Source organism: Lontra canadensis, unplaced genomic scaffold (genome assembly GCF_010015895.1).
Source record: "Lontra canadensis isolate GAN:19392208 unplaced genomic scaffold, GSC_riverotter_1.0 scaffold12, whole genome shotgun sequence".
Taxonomy (NCBI): Eukaryota; Metazoa; Chordata; class Mammalia; order Carnivora; family Mustelidae; genus Lontra; species Lontra canadensis.
Window position 1 is genome coordinate 20338581 of NW_022631006.1, and position 15569 is coordinate 20354149.

At 42.6% G+C, this 15569-nt stretch overlaps 1 protein-coding gene across 1 annotated transcript; it reads left to right on the forward strand.

The window, feature by feature from the left end:
* The first annotated feature begins 8481 nt into the window (after positions 1-8481).
* SRP14 (signal recognition particle 14) lies at positions 8482-11855 on the forward strand. The gene is made up of 5 exons (XM_032856863.1): positions 8482-8551; positions 8689-8761; positions 9278-9390; positions 10983-11015; positions 11463-11855. Exons 1-5 carry the CDS (start codon positions 8528-8530, stop codon positions 11550-11552), a joined length of 333 nt encoding a protein of 110 aa, XP_032712754.1. The 5' UTR covers positions 8482-8527; the 3' UTR covers positions 11553-11855.
* Positions 11856-15569: the final 3714 nt, after the last annotated feature.

A 15569-nucleotide genomic window follows, 5' to 3' on the forward strand; every position in this document is an offset into this window, starting at 1 on the left:
AGCACCTCTTTGGACATCTGAAAAGCCTTATCTTCACTGAGATGCCTTCAGGCTATGCTCCTTTGCCTACTCTTCTCCTGCACAGAGACAGAGCCCCAAAGAAGGAGGCTCTGAAGGCAGCTGGCCCAGGTTCAAATCTCCATTCCGCCTCTTACTAGTGTGTGACCAAGGCATGTCATTTCACCTCAGACAGAAAAATGAGCATGAAACAACACTCATGTCACAGGATTATTATGACGGCTCAAGAGAGAATATATTTAAAGCACCTGGAAATGAACCTGGCACTTAGTAATTCTCAATAAATAGAAGTAAGCTATTATCTGAGAAAAATAATACCTCCCCTAATACAGAACTCAGTCTGCTTCCAGTGACCCCAGTACCTAGAACAGTACCTGGCACGAGTGGGTGCTGATTTAGTCCTTGTTCAATGGTTGATGGAAGTTTCTATCCATTACACAGAAACCTCTAGCCTCAGCAGAAGTGATTTTGAAAAATAATGACAGTCTTGGATGTTCTTATGGTCTGAGGTGATGGGACAAGGACTGGTAAAGCCAGGATGGTCTGTGGCTGCGCTTGTCTGACAAGGTCAGGGCGTCCCCTGCTGGCCCCAGATTGCTGCTGCATGCAGGGCCCAGTGGGCCTCTTGCGCCCCTGAGATGCCCACCTGGAGAGAGGGCATGGTGGCATTGCCTACTTCTCCTATCTCACAGGGAGTAAGAGGAAGTCCTGCGCTAACGGCTGACACACGTGAACTCTGGAAACTTCCCTCGGGCCCTCAGGTGAGAAGCAGTAGCTCTCACAATTTTGAAAGTGGAAGTGACCATCACAATCTAGTCTAAGTCCTTAACTAATGGTAAAAAAAAATTTAAATGCATATTTTGGGTGCTTCCTGAGTCAGTCCTTTACCTGGATTATCCCACTGAAACCAGAAACAACACTTTGGGGTAGGTACTATGCAGAGGAAACTGAAGATAAGTAACTTGCTCAAGGTCCCACACAAGGTAACAGGCCAGTGGCTGACCCAGGTGTCCTGGCTTCCAGTCCAGTGCTCTCATGCTTTCTCTCCAGGACACTAGACCTAGTGTGGCACACTGGTGTGGCACTGGAGTGGCACAGGCAGAGGTAGAAGTCCCTGGAGCCCAGTCTCTCAAGAAGGTACCCAGTGATTGGCTGACTGGTAGAAGGAATAAAGGAATGGTAGCTCCAGGTGTCTGGTTGGATTCAGTCTAGGGAGTGTGATTGCCAAGGCTACTGGGAGGATATTTGCTGACACTAGGCACACAGACTCCCAGGGCACACCCTCATCTCCCCCCAGCTACCCCTATGGCCATCTCTAGGGAGTTTCTTCCAGAGCTAAACACGTCCAACAGATTCAGGGGGTCTCTAGGCCTTAGGACCCCATTCCTGTCACCCCGAACCCAAATCCACCCAACACCATTCCCTGCTGCATTGTTGTGACTCCCTCTCTCCTTCCCTTAACCTGAACTGACCTTCAGGCCAGCACAGTGGGTTTACAGTGAGGCAGTGCAGAACATGGGGGCTTCCTCAGAGTATAACAGGAAACAGGCAAATTAACACAACGTCTGGCAAGGTGGGCACTGACCCATGAGTGCTATGTTATGATCTGCGTTGGTGGAATGAATCCACCTTGACAAACAGAAAGGGGTAAGAGTCAGTTCCCATCTAAGTGACTGAGGTATAATAATGCATGCCTTAGCTCATTTACTCTTCCTCGTGACCCAATGATGTGGGCACTTGAATTACATCCCTATTTACTGGTGAGGAAATTGAGGCACAGAAGAATTTAAGTAAATGTCGAATAAGCAAAATAAATAAATAAATAGAAATATAAATTCTTGCCTATAGATATGCAAATTAATTCTGCTCAACTCTCCTCTTTTGTGGAAAATCAATTTTTTTCCATTACAAATTTATTTCAGTATTTCTGTTCTAGAAGTATTCCTGCTCTTCAGATTCTCCTTTGAATGCCTTGTAATATCTACCCGGTTCCCTCATTAAAAATAGGGTAAATAAGGGTGCCTGGGTAGCTCAGTCAACTGGACATCCAACTCTTTTTTTTTTTTTAAGATTTTATCCATTTATTTATTTGACGAGAGAGAGAGAGAGAGAGAGAGAGAGAGCGAGCAAGCACAAGCATAGGAAGGGGGAGGGGCAAAGGGAGATGGAGAAGCCAGCTCCCTGCTGAGCAAGGGAGCCCGATGTGGGACTCCATCCCAGGACCCCGAAATCACAACCCAAGCGGAAGGCAGATGCCGAACCAGCTGAGCCACCCAGGTGCCCCCATCCAATTCTTGATTTCCACTCAGGTGCTGATCTCAGGGTTGTGAGATGGAGCCCTGAGTCAGTTTCTGCACTCAGCAGGGAGTCTGCTTGAGATTCTCTCCCTCTCCGCCCACCCTCAATCCCTGGCTGCTTGCACACACAAGCTCTCTCTCTAAAAATAATAATAAGGTAGGGGCACCTGGGTGGCTCAATTGGTTAAGCGTCTGCCTTTGGGTTGGGTCAGGATCCTAGGGTCCCGGGATAAAGCTTCACATCAGGTTCCCAGCTCTGCAGGGACTCTGCTTCTCCTTTTCTCTGCCCTTCCTCCAACTCCTGCTCTCTCTCTCTCTCTCTCAAAATTTTAAATAAAAATAATAAGGTAAAGAGATCTTGAATATGTGTATGAGAGTCATGACTCCACTTCTTTTTTTTTTTTTTTAAGATTTTATTTATTTATTTGACACACAGAGAAATCACAAGCAGGCAGAGAGGCAGGCAGAGAGAGAGGGGAGAAGCAGGCTCCCTGCAGAGCAGAGAGCCCGATGTGGGACTCAATCCCAGGACCCTGAGATCATGACCTGAGCTGAAGGCAGAGGCTTAACCCACTGAGCCACCCAGGCACCCCACTTCTTTTTTTAAAATTACCTTTTAACAGGGGTCATGTAATTTGCCTCTAGTCACTTAGACGAAAGAGATAGAGCTGGGATTCAAACCCAGGCAGCCAGAACATGGCATCTGTGTTTATTGCCCTCAATCTATACTCCAAGTGCCACAAAGCTTAATTACATTAAGTAGCTGCACCTGTAAATTAACCAACCTTAACCTAAATAAGACCCTTGACCCTACCTACTTCAAACCCTAGCCCTAAATAAAGCCCAATAAATAAAGTTATAGTCTGTCTGAAGAAAGGACATGTGTGACCAGAGCATATGGGAGAGATGATCTCTGGTAGCACAAGCAGGACAGATATTCCTTCAGGCCCTTGGGCCCCCTATGCTGCCAAGGAACTCGGGATTTTTCTCCCCCAGGTTTTCCATAGCAGCTAAGGCTGGTCAAGTAGATGCCGATGTTCTATGCTAAGAGGCTCCATGTTGCTCTCGGTGCTGCTTGGGCCTTTGCTGAAGGCCCCAGGATGTGGGAGGGGATTCAGGAGCCATATTTATTTCCCAGTTCTCCTGGGGGTGAGGGAGAAGGGGTAGGAAGGTATCTGGCCACATGGCACGGAGACAGTGACCCAGCTCCCTGCCTCACATATTCCTCTGTTTCGAGGGCCAAAAGCCAATAACTTAACAGCAAGGTAAGATTTTGAGCATTTGAAAACATTGAAATTTAACCATGTCTTATTGACATAGTCTCTTAATTTCATTGTTCACGGGGCTAACTTCATTCCTGATTGACCATAAACAGTTCCATTTTTTTCTCATCAAGGAATTTCTTTTCAGATATATATTTTTATAAAGCAATTCACTTTTATTGCAGTATAAAAGCAATTATTACTTTCATTCATTGTTTTAACTTTTTTAATCTAAAAATTTTTAATTTACTGTTTTTTATAGTACTTATATTTGTGATTCTTTTTATTATTTAATGATATTGGTTTTCCATTTATGAAGATGATATTATATAAATCTGTTTAAGTATAAAATGAGTCAACATAAAGAAAAAATTCAGCTAATAATACAAGAGATATTAGGATAATGGCAGAAATCAAGGTGGTGTCCAAATGACGGAAGGTGGCTGGTCTATATAATAACATTGTTGTTTGTTACTGTTATTAAGCATTCATTCTTTTTTTTAAAAAATATTTATTTATTTATTTATTTATAATTAGGGGGAGTGCACAAGCAGGGAAGCTGTACAGAGGGAGAGGGATAAGCAAACTCCCCACTGAGCAGGGAGCCAGACATGGGGATGAATCCCAGGACCCTGGGACCATGATCTGAGCAGAAGGCAGATGCCTAATCAACTGAGCCTCCCAAGCACCCCTTGAGCATTCAAGCATTCACTGATGCCAGCATCAGTGCTATTGACATATTCTGTAGTGCTCTCCAATAGAATCTATGATAATAGAAATGTTCTGTATCTTCACTATCGAAGCCACATGTGGCTATCGAATCCTTAAAATGTGGCTAGAGAGACTAAAGAATTGCATTTTTTCATCCATATTTACCATATGAAACAGAACAAGCCTAAGGGTCTTAAATTTAGTATTTTATAAAATCTTTTCAACATTTGTGAGTAAGTATTATTATTGTCCTTTTGCTGATGAAGAGATTTGGAACCTTGAGAGGTTACCTGAAGTCACACAATAGGTAGCAGAGGCAGGATCTGAACCCAGACCCACTAGACTTCAGAAGAGGTGCTCTTTGTCACTTCCCATAGAAAAATAGAGCCCAAAGAACACTCTGTTGGTTGTTGAATTGTACTGGGCCAATTGTGATACTAAAACTGGCAGACTTGGGTATTTCTATTATTGGAGTGGTTTGTTCTGTCATGGGACAGGCTTGAGATGTCTTGCGGGTTGGCTGGCAGGACTACTGACTCTCAAGTGGAACTGAGGTGTGACTGAGCCCATGGGAAGCAGTGAGATATGTCCACATTGAAGGCTAATCCTGATGAGGCCCCAGATGAATAGCGGTCTCCAGTGTTCCTTAAGTGCAGGACCATTTCCTTTACCCTGGTGCCCCCAGCACCAACCTCATGGCTCTACAGAACATTGCTCAATGTTCTATGAATGATAGAAGTTCAGAGTACAGTGGTCATCATTTAGGCCAACACAACACTGTAACTAGTTCTACCTAAATTCGTGACACAAATGATCAAGGGGGCCCTCATATTCTCAAATATATTCACTCTGATGATTTCACACTTTCTTTCAAATGTCCAGTGCACCCTTTGCCCACTTCTCGCTCTAGGTCGTTGATTTTGTGAAGGAGACCTATACGGCTTTTGGCTCTGTGGTATCTGAACCTTTTTGTAATGCCCCCATTGCGTAGGTTTTGGTGAAAAGCAACTAAAATAAAAGCATCAGAGAGTCATTCTCTCATCTCCCCCCAGGACCTGGGTTCAAGCATAGACCTAGGGTTGGCCAAATTGGAGATTCCAGCTAGGACTCTGATTTCTGAGCCAGGGATACCAGAAATACCAGAAACCAGGGCTTTCTAGAGGCTATTAATAGTGGTTGTCATCACAGAGTGTTTTGTGCTGACAGGCCTATGGCGCCGGAGGGGGGTGGAGATTCACCAGACTCTTCCCATCTGTTCTAGTCTCATGACATATGAAGATGACTCCCCAGTTTTTTTTTTTAATTTTTATTTTTTAAAAATATTTTATTTATTATTTGACATAGCGAGAAAGGAAACACAAGCAGAGGGAGTGGGAGAAGGAGAAGCAGGTTTCCTGTCAAGCAGGAAGCCTGGTGTGGGGCTTGATCCCAGGACACTGGGATCATGACCTGAGCAGAAGGTAGACGCGTAATGACTGAGCCACCCAGGCACCCCATACTGCCCAGTTTTTATGTATAACTTTGACCTCTTTGCTGAATTACAAACTTGTATATTCAGCCACTCATTTGATAATCCAACTTGGACATGTGCAATGTAATGATTTAAAAGAAATATATATTTTGGTCATTCTAATGACCAAAATATACACATATATAGACATATACAAAATACGTGTCTCTCTAGCCACAATATATATATATATTTGGTCATTCAGATGACCAAAATATATTTCTCAGACATATTTGCTCTTCATCCACAGTTACTGAAAATATCTCAGAGCCATAAAGGTAAACAGGATATCTTGTTATTAACATTTATCATATCTTTTAATAAATTGATAAATGTGTTTCCCCGAGTTCTGTGACCTGCTATAGCAAATTAATCCAATCTAAGATGGAGATCGTTGGAACCTTTGGGCTAGTGATTAGCACTGGAAGTGGGAGGTCAGGGGGCAGTCTTACATGACTGAAGCCGTAACCTGTGGATTCTGACACTATCTTTGGGTAGATAGTGTCAGAATTGCTTGGTGTTGTGTATGTGGCAACCTCCCACTGCCCTACTGACACTGGAATTGGGTCTGGGAATCCTAAAAGAATATGTAACATGCATTTCAGATATTACATGATGAAAACAAAACTTTTAGTCTTCTTATAAAGCTTTTTACTTCCCAGGTCTTTCCTATCTTAGATGGCACGACCATCCACCCAGTGGTTCAAATCAAAAACCTTTGAGTCATTCCCGATTTTTCTTTCCTTCTAATGTTCACATCCAATTGTGCATGAGTCCTGTTGATGCAACTTCAAAGTACACCCTATTCTGATTGCAAAGGTGCTAGCACCTGGACTTCTGCAGTAACCTCTGTGGTAGCCCCTCCCACCCAGCCAAGGTGTCTATGTACCAATACAGGGAATCTATGAATATGCTGCCTTACATGTTTAAAGGAATTTGCAGGGGCACCTGGGTAGCTCAGTCATTTAAGCATCTGCCTTTGGCTCGGGACATGATCTGAGCGGATCCAAGGATCATCCCCAGGGCTGGCTCCCTGTTCAGCAGGGAGCCTGCTTCTCCCTCTCCCTCCCCCCCCACAAAAAAAAGAGAGGAATTTGCAGTTATGATAAAATTAAGGATCTCAAGATGGGGAAATCATCTAGCCTCAGTGTTATCACAAGGTCCCTATAAGAGGGAGGCAGTAGGATCAAAGTAGTAGGAGATGTACTAGAAGAGGTTGTAATGATGGAAAGAAGGGCCACAAACCAAGGAATGAAATGGCTTCTTCTAGAACAATGAAACAGATTTTTACTCTGAAGCTTTCAGACACAGTGAAAACCTGCAGACACGTTGATTTTAGATTTCTGACCTCCAGACATATCAAAAAACAAATTCATGCTGTTTTAAGCCATTAAGTTTGTGGTGATTAGCAATTGGTATACAACCCTCTAATTGGTTTTCCCATTTCCTGCTTTGTCATTCTACAGTGCATTCTCCATACCACAGATTGGGGGGGGGGCACTTTTAAAATGTAAATTAGATTGTCATTGTCCTCTTTAAAACTTCCGTAACAAGAAGCTTCTCTTTGTGTTTGGAACAAAATCCAAACTTATTCTACCCATATGCCCTTCGGATGAGCTGGATACCTGCTACCTCTCCAAGCTCTCCACAGTCCTTCACTCCTCCTTGTGGACCCAGGGCAACTTGTTTCCCCTTTGGGGCCTTTGTTCTAGGCATTTCCTGTGTCTGAAACTCCGTCCCAAAATCTTTGAATGGCTGGTCCCTTTAGCTTTTGGCTCAAAGTTCTCCTCTAAGAGATCTTCCCTGACTTCAACCTCTCTCTCTCATTTTTATCACCCAGTTGTCTTCACAGCGTTCATCATTATCTGAAGCTATCATTATTTCCTGACCATTTCTTTAACCCAAGTTCCAGGAAACCAGGAACTTCGCTTATCCTGCTGTATCCCGTCTCTACACCAGTGTCTGGCTCAGGCCAAGAGGCCCTCAGTAAAAACCCCTTGCATGCTTAATGCTTGACTTCCCAGGGGTCCTACGGTTTATGGTTCGCTGTTCACGCTGGCTACTGGCAGAGCAGGACCTGGAATGCAGGTCTCCTGCCTGAATGCAGAGGTGAAACGACCGGGCTCCAGTTCCTCTTGCTAGAGCTGGGGGTCACCCTTTATTTAGGAGATCCAGCCTGGTCAGATAGTTCAAAGAACCGCCATGGGAACTTTGTATAACGATGACATGATAATGGAAACAACAATAACAAAGACAGTTGATGCTTATGGAGCACTTTCTGTGTGCCAGGCACTATTCCAGGTGTTAAATTCATTTTCTCTTCACAACCATACTCTGCATCGGATACCGTTATCACAGGCTGAGGAAATGGGAGCATTGAGCTGTTAGGTAATTTGCCCAACATACAGCTGAATATACTATCGGTATACCACAGGTCTCCATCAAAGCCCTCTTTGGCGCTCCCTCCCTCCCTCACACTGACCCTCGTGAAAAAACTTCTAAGTCGTTTAACTATCTTGCCGCCCGAGGGCCCTACAGCTGGGTCTTCTATGTGGGAGGCGGGGGCGTCCCAGAGCGCAGGCGCTGGCGGACGCCGAGGGGAGGGCGGAGGCAGGGACTGGTGGAAGAGAGTGTCAATCTAATAGCGGAAGTCCCGCCCAGTCCGGGTGGAGCTTCCGGCTGCAATTGCTTCGGCCTTATGCTGACGCCAGGGAGCTAGCGGCCCCGGGATGGTGCTCCTGGAGAGCGAGCAGGTAAAGCCGGAGCGGGCCGGCTGAGGGACGGATGTTTGGGGCTTAGCTGGGGACCTCTGACGCCTGCTGTGGGAGGGACTGGGACTTGACGGGGCGAGGATTTGGGACTGCCTAACGGGTCCCGGCTTGTGTTCCAGTTCCTGACGGAGCTGACCAGACTGTTTCAGAAGTGCCGGTTGTCGGGCAGCGTGTTCATCACCCTGAAGAAGTGTAAGCAGCTGTCGACGCGGGAAGTCCAGAAGGAATTTGGGAGGCCGAGCGAGGCCTCGGCCGGGGTGCCCGGTGGCTCAGGGTGCCCAGTGTCGGTAGCCGAGGGTGGAGTCTGTCGGAGGCGCTTCCCCGCCCTCCCCAACCTTCCTCCTCCTGTACTGGGCGCATTCAGGGCTGGGTAACCGGAGCATTAGGGATTGTGGCACTTGCGACCCCCAGCATTTAGCCACCCAGGCTGATTCTGGTTACAGTGTGCCCCAGTCAGAGGGGACTTTTTTGAGGGGGGATGTCAAGGGTCCCAAACCCACGCCATTAATGAGATATCATCTGCTTTGCAGTTACGATGTTCCCGTCATTGAAATAACAAGTAGTTTCCCAAGGTTTGGCCAAGTTTGATGTAGTTAACAGATCTAGAGCAGTGGAGATGAATTTTAGGTTTTATCTACTACTTGTTAACATCCTGTCTGCCTGTTAATGTGCAGTGGCTGTGTTCATCAGGATGTGTTTTTCATGCAGATGATGGTCGAACTAAACCCATTCCAAGGAAGGGTTCTGTAGAGGGCTTTGAGCCCTCAGACAACAAGTGTCTGTTAAGAGCTACTGATGGGAAAAAGAAGATCAGCACTGTGGTGAGTTGGAGTCCTGACAGTACAATTTTGAAGTTAGAAGACTTGAACTTAGGATGGGCATATCTGAACCAGGTTTTTGCTTTTGCTTTGAATAAAGGTTAGTGTAGCTTCCCACATGTTTCAGGATCAGGGCCACCTTTTATGACCCTAGTAGTAGGAAATTAAAGCAAAATTAAATTGAAGTCAAATACTCATTGGTTCTACTGAAGTTTTTGTGGAAATAAAATGAACATATTGATCCTTATACACAGTGGCATTGTAAGGAGCACTTGGCATAAATATTTGATTCTTAATTCTCTTAACTGTTTTGGACCTTCAATGAACAGTTTCTTGGTACCAGATGATTTTACTTGTAAGCTGATAATTGGCTTGAATTTGTGGTTGACACAGCAAACATGTAGCTGTATGTTAGGCTTGCTACTAACAGAATATGGATTTAGTCAATGGCCCTAGTGTTCTCTTTCAAGGTGGAGGTTGAATGTGGCAAAGCAATAGACTTTCTGAATTCTGAATGAATACTTCTTTACTTTTCTGGGGCAGAACCAGACTGCTCTTCAATCACATAAGGACAGGACATTCATGAGAATGTAGACCATAATTAGTTGATAAGTCTCCCTTTGCCACTTATCTTGAGAGGACTTTTAAAATAAAGCAAACTTAAGTGATTTTATTTTATTTATTTTTTTAAGATTTATTTATTTATTTGACAGATTACAAGTAGGCAGAGAGCTAAGCAGAGAGGGGGGTGGGAAGCAGGCTCCCTGCTGAGCAGAGAGCCCGATGCGGGGCTCGATCCCAGGACCCTGGGATCACGACCTGAGCTGAAGGCAGAGGCTTTAACCCACTGAGCCACCCAGGCGCCCCGGTTTTATTTTTTTTTTTAAAGATTTTATTTTTTGACAGAGAGATAGAGAACACAAGTAGGCAGAGTAGCAGGGAGAAGGAGAGTACCCGCTGAGCAGGGAGCCTGACGCAGGGCCAATCCCAGGACCCAGGGATTATGACCTGAGCCAAAGGCAGATGCTTAACCGACAGAGCCACCCAGGCACCCCAAATTTATGTGGCTTTTAAAAAACGAACTTGGGTATCATGAAATGTGAAAACCTTAGGAATCTTCAGAAGTAGATAGAATTTCTCTACTTTCTCTTGTGGGGGCTTGCATTTTGCTTAAATAGGCCTGAATTAATAGAAGGTGGGTTTAAAATAAAATGGGGTGGGAGTAGTTTAAATATATCTTGCACAAAAGATTAAAATGAAGTTTTCTGAAATCTCTGGAATCCAGGGAGAAAGTCAGTGCCATGTGTGTAAAAAAACTGCAGAGGTGAGAAACTTAGCTTTAGGAGCCCCCTTCTGCCTCTTTCCCTTCTTGGTACAATTCTTATGTGGAAAAAAGTGCTGAGTTGCTTTGCTTCTTCTTCCAAGTAAAGTGGGTTAGAAGAATATCTGTTAGTGTATTATGATCCCTAAAGTTGGAAAGATATATTTTAAAAAATTATGATGTTTAATGAGGCTCTTGAGTTATTCCTGGGATGAGACAGAGGATTCCTATATGGGTAATAGGGGTGCACCTTTCTTTTCTTTCCCTTTTCCAGGTGAGCTCCAAAGAAGTGAACAAGTTTCAGATGGTAAGTTTCTGGTGTTCCTTATATGCCCTTTCTTAAGCAAGAGTGAGCACAAAATTGAACACTGGGTTAAGAATGGTATTTCTTATGTTTTGCCAATACTTTGAGTAAAAGCTGCCAGGGTCCGAGTTTTACTTTCAACACTGGTATTTTAAGGTAGATTTTGCATTTGGCTTCAGGTACCTTCTTCCTACAGTATAGTTAAACAAGAAGTTGCCTATAGTTTTCCCTTTTTGGTTGAAGAATGTCAGAAGCTGCTGTAATGTGAAAGAGTTTGTTTTCCTTTTATACCATTATGCATAGGATACAAACAAATGTTCTATCATATTATATGCTTTATCAGGTTGGTAGGCTTTGTGATCTTGACTACTCTAAATTCATTATGGAAATGGGGCAGCCGCTCCACAATTTACAATTCTTCCCACTAAGTTCGTGCTGTGTGTCTTTTAGGCTTACTCAAATCTATTGAGAGCTAACATGGATGGGCTGAAGAAGAGGGACAAAAAGAGCAAGAGTAAGAAGAGCAAAGCAGCACAGTGAAGGGCACCAGATATCCATCTTTCACCAACTAACCACCGAATTACTATTTTTTCTTTGGTTTTTACTTTTGGCCACAAATCTAGGTTTCTGGTTCCCCCATAATAACTTTTCATGTGAGATGAGTGTCATTTTGGATGGAAGAAAGGCTGCAGTGTTTACAGGATAGTTGTAAGAAGTCAAGTTTATTTGAGAATTGGCTGATTGGTCTTTGTTGTACGGTTGTGTATCCTGGGATTATAAAATCTCTGTAGCCATCTATGTGAAGAACAATGGATCATTAAACCTGTATTTATCTGCACTGACCATCTGTTATTTATTACTTTTCCTACCCTCTGTGAATAGTTTCTGGTAATAATTACTATTTCTGGAGTGTTAGGATTATGAATAGCCTTTACCCCTTTGTTCTAGGTTATTGGTATTAAAACCTGAGAGTTAAGGGTGCATGGTTCGCTCAGTCAGTTAAGTGTCATACTCTTGTTTTCAGCTCAGGTTGTGATCTCAGGGTTGTGAAATTGAGCCCCATGGCGGGCTCCACACTAGTGCAGAGTCTGCTTGATATTCTGTGCCTCTCCCTCTCCCTGTAGCCCTCCCCCAACTCATGCACTCTGTCTCTCAAATAAAATCTTTTTTTTTTTTTTTAAGATTTTATTTATTTGAGAGAGCACAAGCAGGGAGGAGAGGGATCCTGATGTGGGGCTCGATCCCAGGACCCCAGGATCATGACCTGAGCCAAAGGCAGATGCTTAGCCGACTGAACCACTCAGGTGCCCGTCAAATACAATCTTTAAAAAAAAACCCACACTTTTATAAAAAGTTGTATTCTTCCCAACTAGCTGTGTAATTTAACATCGTTTCTTTTGCAGATTTGAATGAGTCACATAGCCAAGTGAGACTTTGCTTAATCACTTTAATAAGGATAAGCCCATTACAGAATCAGCAGAAATAACGATTCCAAGTTAAATATAATACTGCATTTCTTTAAGCCCTTTGATTAAAAGGCCCCCTGGTTAGCTCAGTTGGTTAGATTGTGGTGCTGATAAGCCCTTTGATTTGGATATATTTTTTTGTGGGAGGGGAAAAAGAATATTTTACTTTTTTCAAGAGAGCAGGTTTGCAAGATGGGTTATTGAAATTTTTTTTTAAGTGCCAGTATCCTGCATCCAAATTAAATTTTTTTTTAAATGCCAGTATAGTTAACATACAGTGTTACAGTAATTTTAGGTGTACGACATAGTGATTCAGCAATTCTATCAGTACTCATCAGGATAAGTGAATTTTTTTTTTTTTTAAGATTTTATTTATTTATTTGACAGAGATCACAAGTAGGCAGAGAGGCACGCAGAGAGAAAGGGGGGGGAAGCAGGCTCCCTGCTGAGCAGAGAGCCTGATGTGGGGCTCGATCCCAGGACCCTGAGATCATGACCTGAGCTGAAGGCAGAGGCTTTAACCCACTGAGCCACCCAGGCGCTCCAGGATAAGTGAATTTTTAATCCCCTTCAACTATTTCACCCATCTCCCCACCAACCTCTCCTCTGGTAACCATCAGTTTGTTCATATAGTTAAATTGCTTTGGTTTTTCTTTTTTTTTCTTTTTGGTCTGTTTTGTTTCTTAAATTCCGCATGTGAGTATAAGATATGGTATATATCTTTCTTTGACTTATTTCACTTAGCATTATACTCTCTAGCTCCATCCATGTTGCAAATTATAGGATTTCATTCTTTTATGGCTGAGTAATATTCTATGGTATATACTTATACCACTTTATCCATTCATCTACCAATGGACACTTGGGCTGCTTCCATAATTTCCTATTGTAAATAATGCTGCAGTAAACCTAGGGGTTCATCTGTCTTTTCTATCTTTTCAAATTAGTGTTTTTGTATTCTCTGGGTAAATTCCCAGTAGTGAATTACTGGATCATATGGCAGTTCTTTTTAATTTTTTGAGGAAACTTCATACTGTTTTCTACAGTATGGAAAACTTTACATTCCCACCAACAGTGCATGAGGGTTTCTTTTTCTCCACATCATTGCCTAGCACAATGTGGTTTTGATTTTAGCCATTCTGACAGGTTGGAGGTGATAACATATCTCATTGTGGTTTTAATGTGCATTTCCCTGATGATGAGTGATACTGAGGTTTTTTAAATTTTAATTTAATTTTATTTTTTTTTAAAGATTTTATTTATTTATTTGACAGAGATCACAGTAGACAGAGAGGCTGGCAGAGAGAGAGGGGGAAGCAGGCTCCCTGCTGAGCAGAGAGCCCGACGTGGGGCTCAATCCCAGGACCCCGAGATCATGACCTGAGCTGAAGGCAGAGGGTTTAACCCACTGAGCCACCCAGGCGCCCCTATTTTGTTTTGTTTTTTAAGATTTTACTTATTTGAGTGAAACAGAGAGGGAGTGAGAAGGAAAAACCACAGTCCTGGCAGAGCAGGGAGCCCGATGTGGGGCTCAGTCCCAGGACCCCGACATCATGACCTGAACCAAAGGCAGACACTTAACCAACTGAGCCACCCAGGTGCCACTGATGTTGAGCATTTTTAATATGTCTGTTGGCCATCTGTTCTTTGGAGAAATGTCTGTTCCTGTTTTATCTCCATTTTTAATTGGATTATTTGGGTTTTTGGTGTTATGTAAGCTCTTTATATATTTTGGATACTAATCCTTTTTCTGATATGTCATTTACAAATACCTTCTCCCATTCCATAGGTTCTCTTGTTAGTTTTGTTAATTGTTACCTTTGCTGTGCAGAAGCTTTATATTTTGATGTAGTCTCAGTAGTTTCTTTTTGCTTTTGTTTCCTTTGCCTCAGGAGACATCTAAAAAACGTTGCTATGGCAGATGTCAGAGAAATTACTAGTTGTGCTCTCATCTAGGACTTCTGTGGTTTCACATCCTACAGTTAGGGTTCTTTTTTTAAAATATTTTTATTTATTTATTTATTTGTCAGAGAGAGAGAGAGAGCCCGCAAGCAGGCAGAGGCAGAGAGAGAAGCAGGCTCCCCATTGAGCAAGGAGCCCAATGTGGGACTCGATCCCAGGACCTTGGGATAATGACCTGAGTCGAAGGCAGCAGCTTAACCAACTGAGCCACCCAGGCCTCCCTTACAATTATTCTTAATCCATTTTGAGTTTATTTTTGTGTATGGTGTAAGAAAGTGGCCATTTTTTTCAATACCATTTGCTGAAGAGACTTCCCCATTGCATATTCTTGCCTCCTTTGTCAAAGATTAATTGACTGTATAGTCATGGGTTTATTAATGGGCTCTCTCTTCTGTTCCATTGATCTGTATGTCTGTACTGTCTGTACTATACTGTTTTGATTACTACAGCTCAGTAAGTGTATCTTGAAATCTGAGATTGTGGTATGTCCCTTTTTTTGTTGTTGTTCTTTTCCATATTGCTTTGGCTATTTTGGTTTCTTTTATGGTCCCATACAAATTTTAGGATTGTTTGTTCTAGTTCTGGGAAAAATGTTGTTGGTATTCTGATAGAGATGGCATTAAATCTGTAGATTGCTTTGGGTAGTGTGGACATCTTAATACTTGTTCTTTCAATCCATAAACAGAGTATCTTTCCATTTTTTTGTGTGTCATCTTCAGTTTTCATTAGTGTTTTATAGTTTTCAGAGTATAGGTCTTTGATCTCCTTGGTTAAGTTTATTTCTAGGTATTTTGTAAATTTTTGGTGCAATTGTAAATGGGATTTTTTTTTTTTTTTTTTTTTTTTTTTTTTTTTTTTTTAGTTTCTCTTTCTGCTACTTCATTGTTAGTATATAGGTATATAGAAATGCAGTGGATTTCTGTATGTTGCTTTTGTGTCCTGTGACCTTACTGAATTAATTAATCAGTTTTTGGTTTTTTTTTTTTGAGTTGATTTTTTTTTTTTTAAATTTTATTTTTTATAAACATATATTTTTTTCCCCAGGGGTATAGGTCTGTGAATCGCCAGGTTTACACACTTCACCGCACTCATCATAGCACATACCCTCCCCAATGTCCATAATAACCCC